Source organism: Mesoplodon mirus, assembly GCF_964341445.2.
Source record: "Mesoplodon mirus genome assembly, chromosome: 19".
In the NCBI taxonomy this organism is placed as follows: domain Eukaryota; kingdom Metazoa; phylum Chordata; class Mammalia; order Artiodactyla; family Ziphiidae; genus Mesoplodon; species Mesoplodon mirus.
The window spans coordinates 64124414-64146519 of NC_138995.1; the positions used below are offsets into that span (position 1 = coordinate 64124414).

Sequence of the window (22106 nt, forward strand, 5' to 3'; positions counted from 1 at the left end):
TGACAAGGGGTTAATTTCCAAAATATACAAACAGCTCAAAAAACTCAATATAAAAAAACAAACAAATAAACAACACAATAAAAAATGTACAGAAGACCAAAACAGACATTTCTCCAAGAAGACATAGATGGCAAACAGGCATATGAAAAGATGCTCAACACTGCTAATTATTAGAGAAATGCAAATCAAAACTATAATAAGGTATCACCTCACACTAGTCAAAATGGCTATCATTAAAAAGTCTACAAATAATAAACACTAGAGAGGGTACAGAGAAAAGGGAACCCTCCTTCACTGTTGGTGGGAATGTCAACTGGTGCAGCCACTATGGAAAGCAGTATGGAGGTTCCTTAAAAAAACTAAAAACAGAGTTACAATATGATCCAACAATCCCGCTCCTGGGCATATATCAAGAAAAGATGAAAACTCTAATTCAAATGGATACATGCACCTGAATGTTCATAGCAGCACAATTCATAATAGCCAAGACATGGAAACAACCCAAGTGTCCATCAACAGCTGAATGGATAAACAAGTTGTGGTATATATACACAATGGAATATTACTCAGCCATAAAAGAAGAATGAAATATTGCCATTTGCAGCAACATGGATGGACCTAGAGATTATCATACTGAGTGAAGTAAGTCAGACAGAGAAAGAAAAATACTATAGGATATCACTTATATGTGGAATCTAAAGAAAAATATAAATGAATTTATTTACAAAACAGAAACAGACTCACAGACATAGAAAACAAACTTATGGCTACCAAAGGGGATGGAGGGAGAGGGAGAAATTAGGAGTATGGGATTAACAGATACACACTAATACAGATAAACAACAAAGATTTATTGTATAGCACAGGGAACTATATTCAGTATCTTGTAATAAGCTATAATAGAAAAGAATCTGAAAAAATTATATAAATGTAACTGAATCACAGTTGTAAATCAACTATATTTCAATTAAAAAAAAGAGCTTCCCTGGTGGTGCAGTGGTTAAGAATCCGCCTGCCAATGCATGGGACATGGGTTCGAGCCCTGTCTGGGAAGATCCCACATGCCGCAGAGCAACTAAGCCTGTGAGCCACAACTGCTGAAGCCCGCGTGCCTAGAGCCCACGCTCCGCAACGAGAAGCCACTGTAATGAGAAGCCTGCACACCTCAGCAAAGAATAGCCCCGCTCGCCGCAACTAGAGAAAGTCTGCGCGCAGCAACAAAGGCCCAACACAGCCAAAAATAAATAAAATAAATCAATTAAAAAAAAGAAAAAAGTATCTCCAGATTTCGGTAACTTGAAACTTTTGAGTTTTGCTAAGTTAAGTTAAATGATGGAAGTTTATTGAATATCTAGATCATCCCCAAATAAGACACTGGGAAATTAATTACGGAACATAGGCTTCCTCCTACAGGGAAATTAAAGATATTTAGGACTATTAATAAATATGTTTGGCCAGGGACTTTCCTGGTGGCGCAATGGTTAAGAATCCGCCTGCCAATGCAGGGGACACAGGTTCGATCCCTGGTCTGGTAAGATCCCACATGCCGCGGAGCAACTAAGCCTGTGTGCCACAACTACTGAAGCCCATGCATCCCAGGGCCTGCATGCCACAACTACTGAGCCCATGTGCTGCAACTACTGAAGCTCACGCGCCTAGAGCCCGTGCTCCGCAACAAGAAGCCCCCACAATGAGAAGCCTGCGTACCCCAGCGAAAAGTAGCCCCTACTTGCCACAAGTAGAGAAAGCCCACATGCAGCAATGAAGACCCAGCACAGCCAAAAATAAATTTTAAAAAATATATATGTTTGGTGCCACAGGAGACATTTTCTATAAGAAAGCACTTTTTAAAAGAAATTATAAATAGTATTTATAAGTTTGCCAACTTACAGAATGCTAATGTAAAAGATAGTTCAAAATTGCTTGCTTCTTAGTTTTCACTAGAAATTAAGGTTTTAAAGGTGAATATTTCTAATTAACATATGTAATGAAAAACACTAAAAATTAGTAAGGAAAACATCTTTGTATGCAAGAAAAAAGAAGGTACAAGGAAAGGAAATACACTTAGTTAAGAGAAAGTAATTTTGACCTAAAGAGAGGTTAAAAAGAGAGAGAGATAAAGAGAAGGCATAGGACAAAATCTGAAGGTAAAAAAGGAAGTTATAGAAGGTTTGTGGAAAAGAAACCCTGGGGGAAGGGGGGAGGGGTTTGTGTGTGGTCAGGAGTTAGAATAAATTTAATTGAGTAAATGAATTTTAAGAGTAAGATGGTACTAAAACCTAAATTTGGTTTCGTCTCTGTTGAGGACAGTGTTTTCTTAGAATACTGTTCAGCTATTGGGACTTCCCTTGCAGTCCAGTGGTTAAGACTCTGCCTTCCAAAGCAGAGGGTGCGGGTTCAATCCCTGGTTGGGGAGCTAAGATCCTACATGCCTCATGGCCAAAAAACCAAAACATAAAAAAAAAAGTAATATTGTAACGAATTCAATAAAGACAAATATATATATATTGATCAGCTATTGATAGCAGGTTGTAAAGCTTCCTTATCTTTTAAGTAATCTATTATGACTTCCTGTATTTGCCTTTGAAATCTTTTATTGTCACTTTGGTAAAGTGAATAATTAAACATGTTTGACAGTGACTTATGATACTTCTTAGTCAACTGTTTTAAAAGCTTTTTGATATTTTTGACAAAATTCCCAAGGATCAAATTCTAATTCAGTTTCTTCTGACCTCTAGTGGGCCCCTGAAGAATCTCAGAGCCAGAGATATTAAGCTAATTAGGATTATTTGCTATGTGAAATTACATGGGAAGCATTGCCGAATAAGTGGTGATAAACCCTCCCAGGTTATAATGTATGGGTAAATGTCTTTGATATAAATATTCTAGATATTATATGAAATTTCTAAAATTTGACTATGTTCTGTTAGTCATTACTCTTAAAGTAAAAAAAAAATTCCACAAGTATAATGAAAATAGGTTACAGAATTAGAAAATTAAGCAGAATAAGAAAATTGACAAGGGAAATAACCGGGAATATTGAGAGAAACCACAAGGTGAAGTTAAATAACAAAAACATATGTCAACAGAATTTAGCATGGAAATTTGGAAGTTTGCATAAACCTGAGAGTCTGACAACCATGACATTGTTGAGGTCATGGGTCAATCCATTCATAATGACCTCCAGTGAGTCACAGACAATACTGATTGATAGCTTCCCCTTATCATAGAGGTTCTGTGGAGGCACAGGAAGGGTCTAATTTAAATGCCCTGTTCTCACTGAGTGTAGGATGATTCAATTCTTCTAAGAGGGTGTCTGGTCCAATTTTTTTCTCTCTAAAAAAATTATAAATGGCGGACTTCCCTGGCGGCCCAGTGGTTAAGACTTTACTTTCCAATGCAGTGGGTGTGGGTTCGATCCCTGGTCAGGGAGCTAAGATCCCACATGCCTTGTGCCAAAAAAACCAAAACATAAAAACAGAAGCAATATTATAACAAATTCAATAAAGACTTTAAAAATGGTCCACATCAAACCAAAAAAATCTTCTTAAAAAATTATGTCATTGTGATGAAATCACAATAAGGCAAAGAGGATAGATATAGAGGTAGACGATAGACAGATAGATGACAGAAGAATGGATCCATTTTTATAGGTGAGGTATGGAAACCAAGGCCCTAGGAGGGTAGAGTGTCGATTACTATGATAAAGAGGACATCCAAGTACTTGAGATGCAATGAACAGCCTTCCGCCAAGGATAAAAATTTAGAGACACATCATTGAAGTCTCCATGACACAACATGCCCCTCATCAGCAGATACCACACAGACACTAGGCCTCTACTCAGAGGAGGAACTCATCTTCTTCATCTTATTACTCACAACCTACCTTATCTTGAAGCCTCTCGAGTGAACCCTGTTTATGGTCAGTGTGTTTAGTGAGAAGCCAGTGAGACAAGTTTCAAAACAATGTAACTGAGGAGAGAGGGGAAGTATCAGGCACTCCTGATGTACGTTGATGAGGGGCAACATGACTCTGGTTTCCTCAGCAAATGCCTTTCCTGATTTTATGGCTTTGTCCTTATCTGTCTGTATCTATGTATCTATATATATATAACCTTCCTAAGGCGGTTCCTTTTTTATTGTCCTGACCTCAGGAAGTGAAATTTATTTTAAGAATAGTTATTCTCGGGTTTCCTGACATAAATGTTTTCTAAGAATCAGATACCTGAAGAGATACTTACCAAATGCGTATATGCTCCCGTAACAAGGATGCCATGGCAGCATCTGAGTGTGCAATGGGGACACGTAAGCCTGAGATAAAGGTTTAGAACCCCACGATGTCATCTGCTCTTGGAAGTGATTACCACATCACCTGTAAGTGCACTGACAGTGTCTGCAGAGGAGACAAACTCTGAAAAACATTTGGGACTGTGTAACTACCCAGAGCTATTAAAAGTGCTTAATGAGACAGACATCAGGATTTCCCTGGTGATCCAGGGGTGAAGACTCCACGTTTCCACTGCAAGGAGAGGGGGTTCGATCCCTGGTCAGGGAACTAATATCCCGCATGTCACACAGCCAAAGAAAAAGATAGATATGCATCAGAAGTGGCAGAAATTGATGGCGGAAAACCGGTTTTTGAAATAAACAATCAAAATCCCAATGGAATGTGAGGAAAAAACCCCTCTGAGATCTAATAAGAGAAGGAAGCCAATAAAATAACCATTGGGACTTTTTAGTTGATTTAAAGGCTTTTTGCAAAATATGATTTGTCCCGTAACTCAGAGCATTGAGGGTAGTGAAACTGAAGGAAAAGGCAGGGTGAGGAGAGTTAGAAAGTATACCCACAGTTGTGCAATTGAAAGTTAAATGAGCGTTGTCGTTTTGTTATGTATTTCAAGTCATCAATATGTACCATAGGTGTTTCAGACATGTTTCTAGAAATATGGAATATATCAGTGCACAACATGTAAATACATATTCCCCTACTGGAACTTAGTCTGTATTTGATAGAAATATACAATAAGCAGTTCATCTATATTAAGTTGCATCGTGTAATAGAAGGTGATGGGTTCTAAGGAAGTAAGAAGGTCAGCGAATGGGTGACGAAAAAATTAGGAGTTTACGATGGGTCCAGACACTGAACTGCGTGTCCATATTTGGACTCATAGTGAAGATGAAAACTGTGGACATATTTTAGATGGTTTATTTCTTCCAATTGCTACATATTCATTATTTTGTTCTTTGTTTTGTTTTGTATTGAATGAAATTGGAACTCCAGGATGATACTGAATAAGAGAACAAAGAGCAGCTGTCCCCCTTTTATTCTAATGGGAATACTTTAATAATGGTTCAAAGGGATAGTATTTCTCATAGCTCTTTGTAGATGTTATTTATAAGATTAAGAAGGATAACTACTAGAGAGTTCCGTGGTGGCCTAGTGGTTAGGATTCTGGGCTTTTGCTGCCATGGCCCAGGTTCAATTCCTGGTCAGGGAACTGAGGTCCCACAGGTCGCCCAATTAAAAAAAAATCACTTCTGTCCTTAGTTTTGTATCTCTCTAAGTGTAATAGGTATGAACAATTCATAAACTGAAGATTTTTTAAAATTCGCTTTCACAATATCATAAGATGTAGAAAATACCTGGAGATGTTTAAGTTACCTGGAGATGTTTAAGACCTACAAACAGAAAACTAAAAAAGACTGCTAACAAAAATTAAGCAAGATCTAAATAAAAGCAGATCTATCAGGTTTATAGATTGGGACACTCAGTATTTCTTTCTAAATTGAAGATTAAATGCAATCCCAGTCAAAATTCTCGTAGGATTTTTTTTGTGATGCACAAATTGAAAAGTGGATTCTAAGCTTCATATTGAGGAATTCCCTGGAGATCCAGTGGTTAGGACTCTGCGCTTCCACTGCAGGGGCACAGGTTCAATCCCTCATCAGGGAACTAAGATCCTGCATGCCACAGCATGGCCAACCACCCCCCGCCAAATAAATAAAGTCTTTCTCTGGAAAAGCGACGAAAATGAGAAGAACAAGTCTGAAAGAATATTGGTAAATATTTCCATTAGAGGACCTTAATCAATAATCCATGAAGAAACATCAAAACTCAGTAATTAAGATGACAAAATTATATGAACAGAAATTTCAAAAAAGAAATATGGCTGTCTGATTCACTTTGCTGTACACCTGAAACACAACATTATAAATTAACTATACTCCAATAAAAATTTTTTTTAAAAAGAAATATGGTTGGAAATTAACACATGGAAAACCACTCACATTGTGTCAATAGGGAAATGTTAGTTAAAATCACTAGATACACCTATGACATCACTGAAATTAGAAAGCCTGAACATACCAAGTGTTGGTAAAAATGTAAAAAATAGGAACTCATGTTCTGCTGCTTCTCGTGAGACTATAAAAAGGTACTACCATTTTAGAAAAGTTTGGCCACATGTAAGGTATACATTCATCTACTCTACTACATAGGAATTGTGCTGCTAGATATTAACTCAAGTGAAGGAAAGCATAAGTCCAGAAGGCATTGCTCCAGTGTGAACTTTGTTTTTTATGAGCTTGGAGCTGCCTACAAAGAACTACATTCATAAGGCTTTTCTCTAGTGTGGATTCTCTGATGGACAACAAGACTTCTTCTGTAGACAAAGACTTCCCCACATTCACTGCACATATAAGGCCTTTCTCCAGTGTGGATTCTCTGGTGGACAACAAGACTTGTTTTGTAAGTGAAGGGCTTCCCACATTCGCTGCATTTAAAAGGCTTTACTCCAGTGTGGACTTTTTGGTGCTGAACAAGTGTATACTTGCGCATGAAGGCTTTCTCACATTCATTACACTTATAGGGTCTTTCTCCAGTATGGATTCTCTGGTGCTCAGCAAGTTTAACTTTGCCGTTGAGAGCTTTCCCACATTCGCTGCACTCATAACACCTTCGTGCAGTGTGAACATTCTCATGTCTATTGAGGGCAAAACTGCTTGTAAAGAATTTCCCACATTTGTTACACCCATAAGCCTTCTCTAAAGTGTGAATTCTCTTATGTACAATAAGACTTCCTTTGTAGACATAGGCTTTCCCACATTCACTGCACATGTAAGGCCTTTCTCCAGTATGGATTCGCTGGTGATAAAGAAGCCTTTTTTTGAAGACAAAGGACTTTCCACATTTGCTACACCCATAAGGCCTTTCTCCACTGTGGATTCTTTGGTGCACAAGAAGGTTATTTTTGTACAGGAAGCACTTTCCACATTCACTGCACTTATGAGGATTTTCTCCAGTGTGGATTTTTTGGTGCTGAACAAGTGAATCCTTGCGAAGGAAGGCTTTCCCACATTCATTACACTCATACGGTCTTTTTCCAGTGTGGATTCTCTGGTGCTCAAGAAGTTTATATTTGTGGGCAAAGACTTTCCCACAATTACAGCACTCATAAGGCCTTTCCCCTGTGTGAACTTTCCGATGATGAATAAGACTGGAGCTGTGTCTGAAGAACTTCCCGCAGTCACTGCACTCATAAGGTTTTTCTCCAGTGTGAACTCTCAGGTGCTCTGTGAATTTAAACTTTTTACTGAAGGCTTTGCCACATTCACTGCACTTGTGATGCCCTTGCCCAGGGTGAGAGACCTCCCTGCTCTGCCTTCTTCTACGTGGATGTTCTCCATCGTGGGAGGGCTGGTGCTGGGGAAAGCCCATGCTGCCTAGGAAAGCCTTCTCAACCTCTCCGCACGTGAACATATTGTCAGACAAGTACAAAACATCTTTCTCCGCCAGGACACTCGTATCAGAAGTCGGAGGCTTCAGGATAGATGGCTCCAGCACTGGATTCCTGTCTTCCATCACTTGTTCTACAGAAATACATTGTTCAGAAATGGCCTCCTCAGCTTCTCCTCCATGCCAACAACCTGAAAGGAAAACAAAAAAAAAATACTGATAAAGTGCACGGAGACTTTTGTGGGACAGCAGCCCATTATAGCTTTTTGTATGACACATCAGAGAAGAAGTCTCATGGTGCAGGATTCAAACAAGGGAGGCAGACAGGTGGCAGAAGGGGCTACTGTGAGTACTAGACCTCTGATGGCCACAGAATAGGGAGAGATCTTATAAACAGCAAGAACATAGGACACCAGGATATGGCACTGTACTCAGAGTAGAGACCTGAAACAACCCACTCCTCGGCCAACGATGTTCAGCAGGATTTTTTGGTGGTGACAAGTGTACTGGGTAGAATGTGTGTCCCACTCCAGGAAAAGGCATTCACACCATTCACACCTGACTACCAAGAGTTCAAGGAATACATAAGTACTTTCACCTCCCAAGATACATTAAGAAGAGACTATTAGACAACATTGCAGAATGAGAGGAAAAGGAGAAACATGGATGACACTGAGTTAGAAAGAGCCAGGAGAAAGAACCCACAGTAGATACGTAAAAGGGGCAAAGTGTCAAAATGGGGAAGAACGATAGAATGAGGTACAGCCATGATGAGTTTAAGACTAAAACAGTCGTAGAGAAAGGACATTTCCCTGTAGGATTACATCATCAATGTATCACACCTTCCTACAGCTCCTGCTCACCAGGCCCAGGATGCAATTAACACTCCACCTATGACTAGAGGCCTACCTTGCCAGGCACCCAGGGTTGCCTCCACCCCTCAGCTCAGGCTGGGTGACTATGAACCCTACCAGATCAAAGTCCTCAGAGGGAAACAGGGCCACTAGGAGCAAGACAGTGGCCCAGAGTGAACCAAACAATGACAGACTTCAGGAAAAAAATGTATCACTAGAAGAACCTTAAGGAGTCTTGCAAACATAATCTAGGGTTGATTACAAGTGGTGACCATCTAAGTGTCTGTAATTCCTGACACAGGCAGTGCAAAAAAAAGGGTTAGAACGTGTGACACGGATCTTGCACACATCTGAACAGTCAACACACCTAGCGGTGGCAAAGCTAAGTGGCATCAGTCGGGCAGGCTTCAAGCCTCTGAGACCAAAGCCTTCTGTGAAAGGCTTCGACATCTACGGTATAGGGCTGAACAACACACAGGGTGGGGGAACACAGCTCAAGTGCCAGGAAATCGGGGAAGTAAGCAGGGTCCAAGGTCCAGGCTCAGAAGGACGGAGTGAGCCATGCAAAAAGAAGGGCAGAGCCCTGTGGTGTGGGAACAGGGGTCCTTACCCAGGGAGGCTATAAGTGACAGGTTCTCCAGCATCACGTCACAGTACAGGAGTCTCTGAGCATCGTTAAGGAGACCCCACTCCTCCTCAGAGAAGGACACAGCCACATCCTCAAAGATCACATGGCCCTGTCATGAGGGGGACAAGTGAGTTCACAGCAGCCTCTGCAACCAGGACCCCCAGGTCATGGTTGTCCACCCCAGTGACCCAGCTCAGAGGACACACCAGGTCCTGATGCCACAGGAACTTGCTAGCATTACGTCATTCAGTTAAAACAGAGAGGGAGACAGGCAGTCTCACAGACGCTCTGTGGTTGCCCCACAGACCCCCAGCCACCCTCCTCAGAGTCTACTCTCCTGAGATCACACAGATCACATCACATACAATGACACTTGTGCTCAGCCCCCTGGAGTAAAGCCTAGGGACAAGGGCTCTGAGTCCATGCTCACACTCCCTCCATCTCCACTGCACAGCCCTGCAGGGTCACAGCTACCTCACGTGCCTGACCGTGACCCCCACCCCACCCCACGTCACCACCTCGGCCCCAGGACTTCAGCACCTCACCATGTTCCCCACATGCCACCCAGCACGCAGTGTTTCCCCAGGCCTCTGCGGGACCCGCTGCTACAGGCGGTCCCAGCACTGCTTTCCGTCCCCCCACCTGGCCCTGATCCCTGTTCCCACGTCAGCACCCAGACATCGTGAGGGGTCAGATGCCCGGAGCCCTCGTCCTCCACAGTGTCCCACGTGCTGACCCCACACCACTCACCCCTTCCTCTCTCTGCTCCTCTCATTCCAAGCCCAGCCCCCCAGCCCCCAGCCCAGCCCAAGACCCTGTCCCAGCTGCGCTCATGTGCCCTCAGCTGGTCTGTCGTCCAGTCTCACTCTCTTCAGGCTCCAACTGCAGTCATCACAAGACTTTGAGCCTGTGTAGGGGAAACAATGCCCCAGGCCTTACCTCCCTGTCATCTGACCTCCATTCCTGCCTTGCTTCTGAATCCATACCTTATCCACCCCTTTGAATCCTGTGCCACGACCAGGACCTCCCCCGAGGCCACTCCCACCCCCCACACACTCATGGTCACTGCACTGCCTCGTCCATCTGAGTGATGACAGCCACCCCTGTCCCCGTGCCCAGGGAGGTGAGCCAGTCCACGGAGAACACCCTCCCCACCCTACAACTTTCATGGCACCCACACATGACCTGAGGGCCTGGAATCTGACCTGGTCCACATGCCATCCACCTGTCAGGGGTATCTTCAATCCTGAACCCCACCTTCCCTGAACTCCAGGTGTGTTTCCAGTGGCCCACCGGACACCTCCTGTGAGACACCCCGGCAATATCTCAGACTCAGCCTGGGGACACGGAACTCTGGACAATCCTTCTGTCCATTACTCCTACTTCTGACTTCCCGTCTCAGACATGGCGTCCCCACCGTCACCTAGAGGCAAACATCCTGGGGTCATGTCAGACTACTCTCTCTCATCCTGTACAGCAGGAAATCAGCTGTACCACAAACGAGATTCAGAGACTCACCTCCTCTCCTGCTACAGAGCCATTGCCAGGATCCAGTCACAATCGACATTCACCAGGACTGTGCCCTCCACTGGGCCCCCGGCTCCACCCTCACCCCCAGTCTTCTTCCTCTGGGCAGGCAGAGCAGCCTCTTCAGACCCAGCATCAGATCACTTCCCTCCTCTGCGGCCAACATGGCATGGACCCGCCCCCTCAGGAGAGGCCCAGCTCCTCAGGCTGCCATCCCAGAAATGACTCATGCCCCGAGTCTTTATCAGCCCACATCATGGGTCCTGCAGTTCCCTGAACACTCCCCTCTCAGTCTCATCTCCAGGCTGTGCCCAAGGACATGTCACCACTTGACCTTCTCCACTGGACACATGGGAACACCTCCGTACAACTGCTGGCTTTGATAAATGATCCTGTGCCTGAGATGATGCCAGGGCCCATACCTAAGGGCCCACAATCCCAGGACAACACTGTCTCCTATATCTGTGTGTCAGGACCAGGGGTAGGGATGACGTGTGGGTAGGTACTGGGGTTTCTTCCACTTACCTGTCCAGGGACCATAAATGCTGCTGCTACCATGGAAACCTGTGAAAAGAGGGAGGATCTGAGATAAAGGTGATCATGGTGTGGATGTAAAGGCTGAACTGTTTCCTCCCTTCCTTTTCCTGGAGATGAGTCACTGAGGCTGACCTCTGACCTCGGATCCTCAGTCTTCAGAGCTATAACTTGACAACTCTATGGCCCTGAACAAAGAATCAACGTCCCTGAGACTCAGTGTCTTTATGTGTATAATGGCAATATTTATGGTGCCTATCTCATGATGTTAGTGTAGACATCAAATGCATTAGTGCATATCTGATGCTAAGACTGAGCTATTACAGAACACAGGATTAACGTTTCTGTAAATGTTTTTGAAAACTGGGTATTTCCTACATGTCTTTCAAGTCATTATATAAATGTGACTTTTAATCAATACCTTGAAGTTTCTGTGATTCCCTATCTGACACCAAATATATGATGTCTCTCCCACCACCAATGATCTGATTCTATGATACCAACTGGGTGACTGACATTTTAATCATATTCTGACACTACCTGAGGTTAGGGACAGAATTTAAAGGTTTAAGGACTCAGTCCCACAAGGCTGCCCTCTTTAAAGAGGCCAGTTCCAATGTCTGGTTCCCAGGCTAATGGTACTTCTGTTCTACTTGGCTATAAATTCAGGATTTCCCATGAACCTTTCCTAAGTTATGATAATTTGCTAAAAGGACCCACAAAAGTTAGGAAAACAGTTTTCTTATTTTTCTGGTTTATTATAATGGATACAACTTAGGAAAAGCCCAATGGAAGAGATATCTAGGTCTGGGGGGGTGGGGCGCTAGAGGGCACCAGGGTGTTTCCAGGCCCTTTCAGTACATGCCACGCCCCCAGCACTTCCACAATTTCTGTGTTCACCAATCTGAAGGAATCTTGAATTTCATTCTTCAGCAGTTTTTATACCTAATCTCTAGTTTCCTTCTGATCCTTGGGAGGCCCCAGGGTTGGGAGGGTGGGGGTAAGTATAAACTTCTAATTGCTTGTTTTTTCTGGTGAAAAAACAGTCCCCTCCTGAGTCTACCTAGGGGCCCTGCTCTAAGTCACCTCATCATAATAAACTCCTGTGTGGCAAAAGGGGTTAGTTGTGAAAAAAAGTCCTAACCTCCAAGAAATTCCAAGGGGTTCAGAGGTCTGTGTGAAGAGCCCAAGGCAAAAACTAAATTTTTTATATATATATATATATATATATATATATATATATATATATATATATATATATGTATTTATTAATTATTATTTTATACACAGACATATTCAGCAGTTATTATTTGCTTACACAAGATTAACTTGTTAAATCTATATCTTTTTAACTTTGTAGTTTCCTGGGAGAGCTGAGGCACCTCTGCCTTTGACTGGGCCTGGGCTTCAATGACTGGTCAACATTGCCCACTTTTTGCTGGCTCAAAAACGAATGCACAGTTGGCTAAGTGTTCAGAGGAGTGAATCTACACAACCTCACACCTCCCTCTCCATCTCCATCCCAGGCAAGACTCCTAACTCCTTATACCCTTGCTTCCCCAGAAAGCTCTGGAACCACAGGACCCTCCCATCTTCAGGTAGCCTCAGAAAGTCTCACCTACTCTGCACTGCCCGCCAGCCCCAGGTCTCTCTTCTTTCATCTCAGGTCCCCTTTCCCAGAAAAGTGACCAAACTTTCCCTCTTAAATTTGAGATTCAGAATTGGCCGGAGTCCAGGACTTAGTCTGTAACCACATGGACATCAGTGAGCCACAGACCTCCTCCTTCAATTCCAGACTACAGATTCCACCGGCCCCTATGTTACCTCAACTTTGGAATCTCAGAAGCAGCATGTCCCGAATCCAACTTTATTCTCTCCCTGAAACTGACTTCTCACATCAGTTGCTGGTCTCAAGTCTTCCAGATGCTCAGCCAAAAGAAAATGCTTATTGTCCTTTACTCTGTCCTTAGGTCAGAGCCACATTCACTGCACCAGGAAATCCTGCCAATTATCTTTAAGAATTATTGAGAATCTCATTACTTATATTCTTTCATAAAAAAATTAGTAAACAGAAACCTCAATGAGAGTTGGCACACCAGAAGGGGTCAGCCCTCACTGACCTGAAACAATAACGGAATCCAAAAGGATGAAGACTCCTTCTTTCCTGGAAAGGACTCAGCCAATGAAAAGCCATGGACTCTTAAAAAAACAAAACAAAACCAAAAAAAACCCATGGACTCTTTGGTGGCTACAGCCCTTCTAACTTCCTTCTTTAATCTCCATAAAAGTGATAGCTCACCATGGCTGCACACCCCAATTGCAATTCCCTAATGATGGTGGGTGGGGAGGATGCGGGGGGAGGACAGGGGCGGAGGTGGGAAAACATCTTTGCAAAAGAAATAGCGGGCAGTCTATTTGTTTCAGGTCAGCAACTTCCATAGGCACCACTCTGGTCCAGAAGCCACCTTACTCTCTGGAGTGGAATGCACTGGGCTCTCCCAGGTCTCCCTGCCTCCACCCTCAGAACCCAGTCTGTTCCAGTCTGTTCTCCCCTGAGCAGCCTTTGGAATCCTTTAAAACTCTAACTCAGACCGTGTTCCTAATTTATTCACAACCCTCCACAGCTCCCAGAATGCTGACAGTTGACCCAGACTGTTGACTCCTCCCTAAATTCTCTGTTCCCTGCAGAAATGACTGGAACCCCAGGTTTCCCGAATGCTCCCGGCTCTTGAGCACCTCCAAGGCTTTGCACGGGCCAAGGCCACAGCCTTTAACACGCTCCACACTGCGTCACACAGCCTGTCAGAAATGGGACCACCACACACGCACACCTAAAGTTCTGGAAGCAGGGGACTGAACCCCAGTGCCCTGAGCAGGAGACCCTCCCTGGGGGCTTGAGGATTTGGGTCAGGATGGGGGGGGGCGGGGAGGGCGGAACAGTTACCTGGGCCAGGTCCTGCACCGCGTTGGTTGACATAGGACCCTGTGGGCGCGGTGGTGCCAGGAGACGCGCAGGATAATGGCGGAGACCTAGGCCGAAAATCCCGGAAGCGGGTTCCGCAACCCGCTCACTCCTCGGCAGTGTGGACGATGCCCCTCGGGCTCTTTCCACTTTCTCTAAGCTCGGCTCCACCGAGTGATCCGGAGCCTCGGATCCTGCAGACGGCAGCAAAAGCAGGCAAACGACCTCCTTCAGGAATGAGCCGGAAGTCCCGCCCACTCCTAGTTCACAATACCGGAAGAGCCCTGTTCTGGGCCTTCACTGGTGTGGAGAACAAGGGCGGTCCGCACACAGTCTCCTGGGTAATGTAGTTCCCCTCGGTCCACCGAGTCGGGGGTGGAGGAGACCCTCCCCCAAACTCCGGGGCACTAATGGGCCAAGTCCGTGCGGGAAGAACAACACATCAAAGCAGACCCATCAAACCCTGTATGTATAATCTTTTTAAAATTCTGATTTAGCTCTCATTTCTCAACATAAAAGTTGATACAAGATTAGAAAAAAAGCACTCCAGTTGTGTAAAGACTGAGAGTAGCCAGAGTCCTTATTTGTTGTTTTTGTTTTTTATGAAAACCTTGGAAGTATTTTCAAATAAGAAAAACCAAGTTAATAAGATTTTGGAATAAAAAAGGGAATAATGTGCAATAAAGTATGTTGATCATTGGCTAAAAAAAATACATGAAATTAGAAAACATAACTGTATAATGGATACTGTCAACCTAAATTAACCTGAGAGGCAATAATCAAGCACAACGCGTTATCTTGGGATCAAAGAATTGCAATTCGGGGCACACATTTAAGTAGCAACAAAAAAGATGTAGGGGGCTTCCCTGGTGGTGCAGTGGTTGAGAGTCCGCCTGCCGATGCAGGGGACACGGGTTCGTGCCCCGGTCCGGGAAGATCCCACGTGCCGAGGAGCGGCTGGGCCCGTGAGCCATGGCCGCTGAGCCTGCGCGTCCGGAGCCTGTGCTCCGCAACGGGAGAGACCACAGCAGTGAGAGGCCCGCGTAATGCAAAAAAAAAAAAAAAAAAAAAAAAGATGTAGGGCTAGGCCATCAGTCCCCAACACTTTTGGCACTGGGGACCGGTTTCGTGGAAGACAATTTTTCACGGGGGTGGGGGGTTTGGGGATGGGTGGGGGTGGGGTGGGGGGTGGGCTAGGGAATAAAAGTAAGGAGCTTTTAAAGACAAAGAGAGGTTTGCATTACAAAGGATTTTAATTGGAGTTGGAGGCAGAAGCTGGTCTCCGCCGAACAGGACTGAGTGCTAAGGCTATCACTACAGGGAAGTAATAGTCCATTAGTGTGACAAGTTGCAGGTGTTTTTGCAGAATCCTTGGAATATTTGCAGGTTGGCCCAGATCAAAAGTTCATGGTTTCACGAGATGGGGAAGTGCAGGAGGTCCACTAATTAATAGCCTCCCAGCTCCATGTTAAAAAAAATCCCTTGACAGGGGACTTCCCTGGTGGTGCAGTGGTTAAGAATCCACCTGCCAATGCAGGGGACGAGGGTTCGAGCCCTGGTCCCACATGCCGCTGAGCAACTAAGCCCAAGACACAACTACTGAGCCTGCGCTCCAGAGCCCGCGAGCCACAACTACTGAAGCCCGTGCACCTAGAGCCCGTGCTCCACAACAAGAGAAGCCACCACAATGAGAAGCCCGCGCATCACAACGAAGAGTAGCCCCCGCTCGCCGCAACTAGAGAAAGCCCGCGCGCAGCAACGAAGACCCAATGCAGCCATAAATAAATAAATATATATATAATTTTTAAAAAATCCCTTGACAGAACTGACTCCTTTATATTTCACATTTCACAACATTATTAATTTGGCATGCCTTGCAGGACTTCTCAAAGCAAATATAAAAATTATCATAACATATACACAAACTATATGATAATAGCAGACTTGTTTAAAAGAATAAAAATTGAAATGACAAGAAAACACTTAGGAAGATATTGAGACATTTATAAATTATTAAAGATTTAATATATAAATAATAAATAAATTCGATAAGTACTACAAATGAAAGATTTAAAACCTGAGGAGGCAAAATTCTTCTATGCCACTTCAGATTAGAATTATGAAAGCAAACAACATTTTTAACAAAATAGTTTTATTTTCCATTAGGAAAATGAAAATGAAACCAATCAGACTGATGAACCTAAGGAAGTCTGACATTACCAAATGTTGGTAAAACTAAAGAAATTAGTAAATATCACAAACTGCCATTGGGTATCTATTAAAATTACTTTGCAGAAGTGTTTAGCGTTGTGCAGTTACTTTAAACCTCTGCCCCTTTGTGCAAAAAATACTTTCTATTGATACATGCACTATGTAAACCAGTGTATCAATAAGAAAACATGCCAGATATCTCTAAGTAGCACTGCTATACCTGCCAAAAGCATGAAAAAAAAAAAAGCAAAGAAAGATTTCAAGATTTGAATGTAAAATTTAATTTAAAAAATTCAATGCCACGGAGCAACTAAGCCCATGCACCACAACTATTGAGCCTGCGCTCTAGAGCCCGGGAGCCACAACTACTGAGCCCATGTGTCGCAACTACTGAAGCCCCCGCGCCTAGAGCCCGTGCTCCACAACAAGAGAAGCCACCGCAATGAGAAGCCTGAGCACCATAACGAAGAGTAGCTCCTGCTTGCCGCAAATAGAAAAAAGCCCACTTGCAGCAATGAAGACCCAAAGCAGCCAAAAATAAATAAATTTTAAAAATTCAGACTATGCAAACCTATACAATTATGGAAAAAAAACTTAATACATGTGTTAAAAGAAAATTTCACAGACTTTAATTTTGGGATATAATTTGCTTTTATGTAGTGATTCATGAACTGGAAAGCATCCAGTCTAGAAAATAGAGAGGAGCTCTGAAGAGCTATTCAGAATGCACAGATTACATAGACAAAAATACTTGAGAACAAGGAATTCATACTAGGCAATAGCTGATTGGTCATAGCAAGGTTAATTTTCTTTATGTGGGGCACAGGGAAGTTTTGGAACAAGGTTGTGAAAAACTAAAGCTGATCAGGCATATTCTGATTGGCTGGCCTTAGGCTTCCCCTCCTGAAAGAGCCAGATATCTGCAAGAAATAGAAATTGAAGTAAGTTTCAGCATTCAGATTTGGGTCTTAGCATGAGCCACTCTGTCTTGGGACTAGTTTAGCTATTTTAACACATGACGGGGAGGAAAAAAAGTAAAATCACAAACGTTATATTGTTTTTTGGTTTTTATGAATAAAGCTGCTGTTACTGTGAATATTTCCACCGAAGTATTCCTGAGTCATAAGATTTAATTTTTCTTAAGGGTATACCTACAATTGAGATTACCGTGTTGTATGATATGTGTATGTATAGCATTACAAGACAGTACAACAGTATTTTCTAAAGTTATTTATCAATTTGTATTCCCTCAAGAAATATGAGTTGTAGCTGTTTCATCTCTTCATTAACTTGAAATTGTCAGTGCTTGAATTTTAGTCATTCCAATGAGTGTGTAGTAGTCCCTCACTGTGGCTTTAAAATGTGTTTACAATGCTGAGTAATAAGGAGTAGCATATTTTCATTTTCTTATTTACCATTTATACTTCTTTGGTGACACATGCCTTCAGAAGTTTTGCGAATATTTTGAATTGTGTTATTTTTCGTTATTGTTATGAGGACCATTTACATATTGAGAATCACAGTCATTTTTCAGAGAGAGTTCTTACAAATATCTTTCTCTAGGTTGTGACTTGAGTTTTTACTTTCTTAACTATCTTTTGAAAAGCAAAGTTTTAATTTTGATTAAGCTTCAATTAATTTATTTTCTTTGGTTGATGACCTTTGTGTTTTTATTTATTTTTATTTATTTTATAATTTAATTTATTTTTGGCTGCACTGGGTCTTTGTTGCTTTGCGCGGGCTATCTCTAGCTGTGGAGATGGGGGCTACTCTTCCTTGCGGCGTGCGGGCTTCTCATTGCGGTGGCTTCTCTTCTTGCAGAGCACGGGCTGGAGGCGCGAGGGCTGAGTAGTTGTGGCTCCCGGGCTCTAGAGTGCAGGCTCAGTAGTTGTGGCACACAGGCTTAGTTGCTACGCGGCATGTAGGATCTTCCCAGGGATCGAAACTGTGTCCCCTGCATTGGCAGGTGGATTTTTAACCACTGTGCCACCAGGGAAGTCCTACCTTTTTGTTTTTAAATAATCCTTACCCTTAACCAAAAACAAAGAGCATTTTTCCTAAGTCATCTTTTCTACTGCATTTTTTTTCTCTGACATAAAGAACTGTGTGGGGGGACTTAAATAAATATATAAATATGAAAATAAATAAATAAATATGAAAAAAATAAAATAAAATGTTGATTGCTCAGACTGATGTACATGGATTACCTTTATCAAGATCTTTCTTTTGTAGACTTCCAAGAACAAATGTAGGATATTTGTAAAAACTATTTTAACATCATCTACTTATCCTTGTATGTTACTATTCAATTGGATTTGTTTGTATGTTTGTTGTGGCCGCACTGCGTGGCTTGGGGATCTTAGCTCCCTGACCAGGGATCGAACCGGGCCCCCGGCAGTGGACGCACGGTCAATTGGATTTTTTTTTCTTTCTGCCAACATGTATTATATTTCTGATTGTTTGCCTGGATTATAATTACCCTCTTCACATGCCATGATGGACTCACTGAGAAGATGAACGTTCTCCCTTTTTTCTGCCTTAAAGTTTTCAAAAGGAAGTCTCCATTCGTGCTTGGTTGTTGATACTCCTCTGACTGTGAATAATTTCCCTCTTTTATGAGAGAACAATTTTATACTCACAGGCTTCAGAAGGCAGCATGAGTTCCCTGGGACTTGATTTCATTATTTCAATTTCATTGTTGTGTTTTGAGGGCAAGTCTTCATTTGTAGCCAACCAAACTGGTTTTCCAATTTACCAGAGTAATCCATGTTTCCCTCCTGGAATAAATCTACTTAAGTTAAATAAAAAGTACATCCATTTAAACTGAAAGCACTGGTATCAATGGCCATCACTAATGTCCACTGACACTGAGCACATGTCAGGCCTGTTCCAGGCACTGTCGATTACCACACGTTTAATTCTGACACCCCTGTGCTCTCAAAGTCAGGAAAGTACAGCTAATGCATTAAGTCTCTCATTAAGCTCAACTTACATTAGAAGATGCCCCTCCAGTGTGAGATGCTATCCTCTGCCTTCTTTCCCGGTAAAAGTCCTTTACTTTTAGAAATGTGGGTGTGAAATGTCCTTTTTTACCAAATCTGTGTGAGCTTTCTAGTTAAAAAAAGTTTTTTTAGTGGTTCATGAACTGCTAACATCTGGGAATCACCAAATCACCCCCCCATAGGCTCCCTCTGTTATCCCATTAAATTCTCCCTATCCCACTGCCCCCTCCCCTCCACTTTCCCCTTCCTGCTGCATGTCCTTTCCTCCTTTGTGTAGCACCCAAGAGTCCAGTTCTGGACTGGAGGCCAACTGATGCGTCAAATTCCAGCTTCACTGCTTACGCGCTGTGTGACCCTGTGCTAGTCAATGAGCTGTTTGTGTGTCAGTTTCCTCCTTGGTAAAATAGGATAATGTTGTAGCTACTGCTCAGGGCCGTAGGAGGGTCTATTGGTTAATGTAGGAAAAGTGCATAGGGCAGCACCTGGTGCTCCCTAATGAATGGGTCTGTTGATGGTTACAATCCCAGCTGCCATCATCAACATCATTGTCATCCCCATCCCCATCATCATCATGGTCACCATCGTGCCAGACCTTGGCCCATTCTGGAGCCATGTGGCATAGCTTTGTGGTTATACAGCACAAACACCATGTACAGCCAAACTGGGTCTCCAGCTTGGTTCAGCTGCTCATCAGTTCCCTGCCTTGCAGCAAGTACATTGATCTCCCTGAGCCTCGATTTCCTTTTATGGAAAATGAGGCCTGTCAAGCACCTGCTTCATGGGGAGGCTGTGAGGAAAACCCAAAATAGAATCCTTTAGTGCAAGGCCCACAGGAAGAGATGCCTAACGCTGTTAAGATGAAGGTGCAAACCATGTTCCTGAATAAGGAGACCGAAGTATGTGCACACAGGGACAGCCATGAGCTGACTAGGTGGTATGCATAGTTTTGTTATGCCTGGGTAATTAATTAAAAAGCCCAGGAAAAGTATCAATAAAAACCTTAATTAAAACTGATAAATCTATTTAACATTTCCAATAAAATACTTCTATTTCATAAAACTAGTACAGGCTAAATTTTTTTTTTTTTTTTGGCCACTCTGCAGAACTTGTGGGATCTTAGTTCCCCGACCAGGGATTGAACCCAGACCCTTGGCAGTGAGAGCATCCAGTCCTAACCACTGGACTGCCAGGGAATTCCCCAGTACGGGTTAAATTTAGATACCAATGAAAGAATAGGCAAAACAACTACATTGAAAAAAATCAGAAAGTGAATGACTCTCAGAGACTCACGCAATCAGGCAAGTGGGCATTTTTCGGCATCACAGAATTCTTCTATACCTAGATTGGGAAGTTTTTTCATGGATAAATGCATTTATCAGTCATCAAATTGTACAGCTGATGTTCGTGTATCCCCCTGAAATAAACTTTACATTGAAAAAGTTTAAAACACTTCCTGAACTTTAGTTAATGACTTGGATCTTGCCATGGCATGGGTAGTGTTTGTGAACCTAAATGCAGTGTAGTCAAAGAAGGCCCGGAAGCAACGGTTCACCTATGTCCTTGAGCACATCCAAGACCCAGTTCTTGATTTCTCAATACCTTTCTCTACCAAAAAGAAAATCTCCTTAGAGAAAAGACTGATTCCTGGAAGAAAAAGGAAATTTGCAGAATGAAACTGTAATATCTTTTGTATCAGAGCTAAGTGCACAAAATGTGATGGTGACATGAAAATGGGACAAACCAGCATAAAGGAATTCCCATGGACTCAAATTTGGGAAATTTTGAGATTCAAAACAAATGACGGGCTTCCCTGGTGGCGCAGTGGTTAAGGATCCGCCTGCCAATGCAGGGGACACAGGTTTGAGCCCTGGTCTGGGAAGATCCCACACGCCGTGGAGCAGCTAAGCCTGTGTGCCACAACTACTGAGCCTGCGCTCTAGAGGCCACGAGCCACAACTACTGAGCCCATGTGCCACAATTAGAGAAAACCCACACGCAGCAACGAAGACCCAACGCAGCCAAAAAAAAAAAAAAAAAAAAGGCCCTGAAGGGACTTCCCTGGTGGTCCAGTGGCTAAGAATCTGCCTTACAATACAGGGGATGCAGGTTTGATCCCTGGTGGGGGAACTAAGAGCCCACATGCAGCAGGACAACTAAGTCCACACGCCACAACTAGAGAAGCCCGCACGCCACAATGAACACCCAGCGCAGCCAAAAAAAAAAAGGGCTCTGAAGAAGGCCCCGAGTGAGGAAAATGATAATTTTATATTTTTCTGTACGGCACATTTTTTTTTTTAATTTCTTTTTGGCTGCATTGGGTCTTCATTGCTGCGTGTGGGCTTCTCATTGCGGTGGTTTCTCTTGTTGCTGAGCACAGGCTCTAGGCACACGGGCTCAGTAGTTGTGGCCCGTGGGCTCAGTAGTTGTGGCCCGCGGGCTCAGTAGTTGTGGCTCTCGGGCTCTACAGTGCAGGCTCAGTAGCTGTGGCGCATGGGCTTAGTCACTCTGCAGCGTGTGGGATCCTCCTGGACCAGGGCTTGAACCCGTGTACCCTGCATTGTCAGGCGGATTCTTAACCACTGCACCACCAAGGAATCCCCTGTACAGCACATTTTTTCACATTATTTCAGTTAGTACAGATTATCTTGTGTAG

General features: G+C 43.3%; 1 protein-coding gene across 4 annotated transcripts in view; it reads right to left on the reverse strand.

The window, feature by feature from the left end:
- Positions 1–6088: 6088 nt before the first annotated feature.
- The window catches only part of LOC309794612 (uncharacterized protein), a 312987-nt gene continuing 296969 nt past the window's right edge, over positions 6089–22106 (reverse strand). Inside the window, exons 1-5 of one of the 4 annotated variants that reach the window (XM_082606321.1) lie at positions 14223–14577; positions 13103–13279; positions 11270–11308; positions 9200–9326; positions 6089–7926 (exon numbers count right to left, since the gene is read on the reverse strand). In XM_082606321.1, coding sequence (XP_082462447.1) covers positions 6596–7926; positions 9200–9326; positions 11270–11302 — 1491 coding nt within the window. In that variant the 5' untranslated portion in view covers positions 11303–11308; positions 13103–13279; positions 14223–14577 and the 3' untranslated portion in view covers positions 6089–6595. Of the gene's footprint in view, positions 7927–9199; positions 9327–11269; positions 11309–13102; positions 13478–14222; positions 14578–22106 lie in introns of those variants that run through there. The other 3 variants (XM_082606320.1, XM_082606318.1, XM_082606319.1) reach the window with 3 other exon arrangements.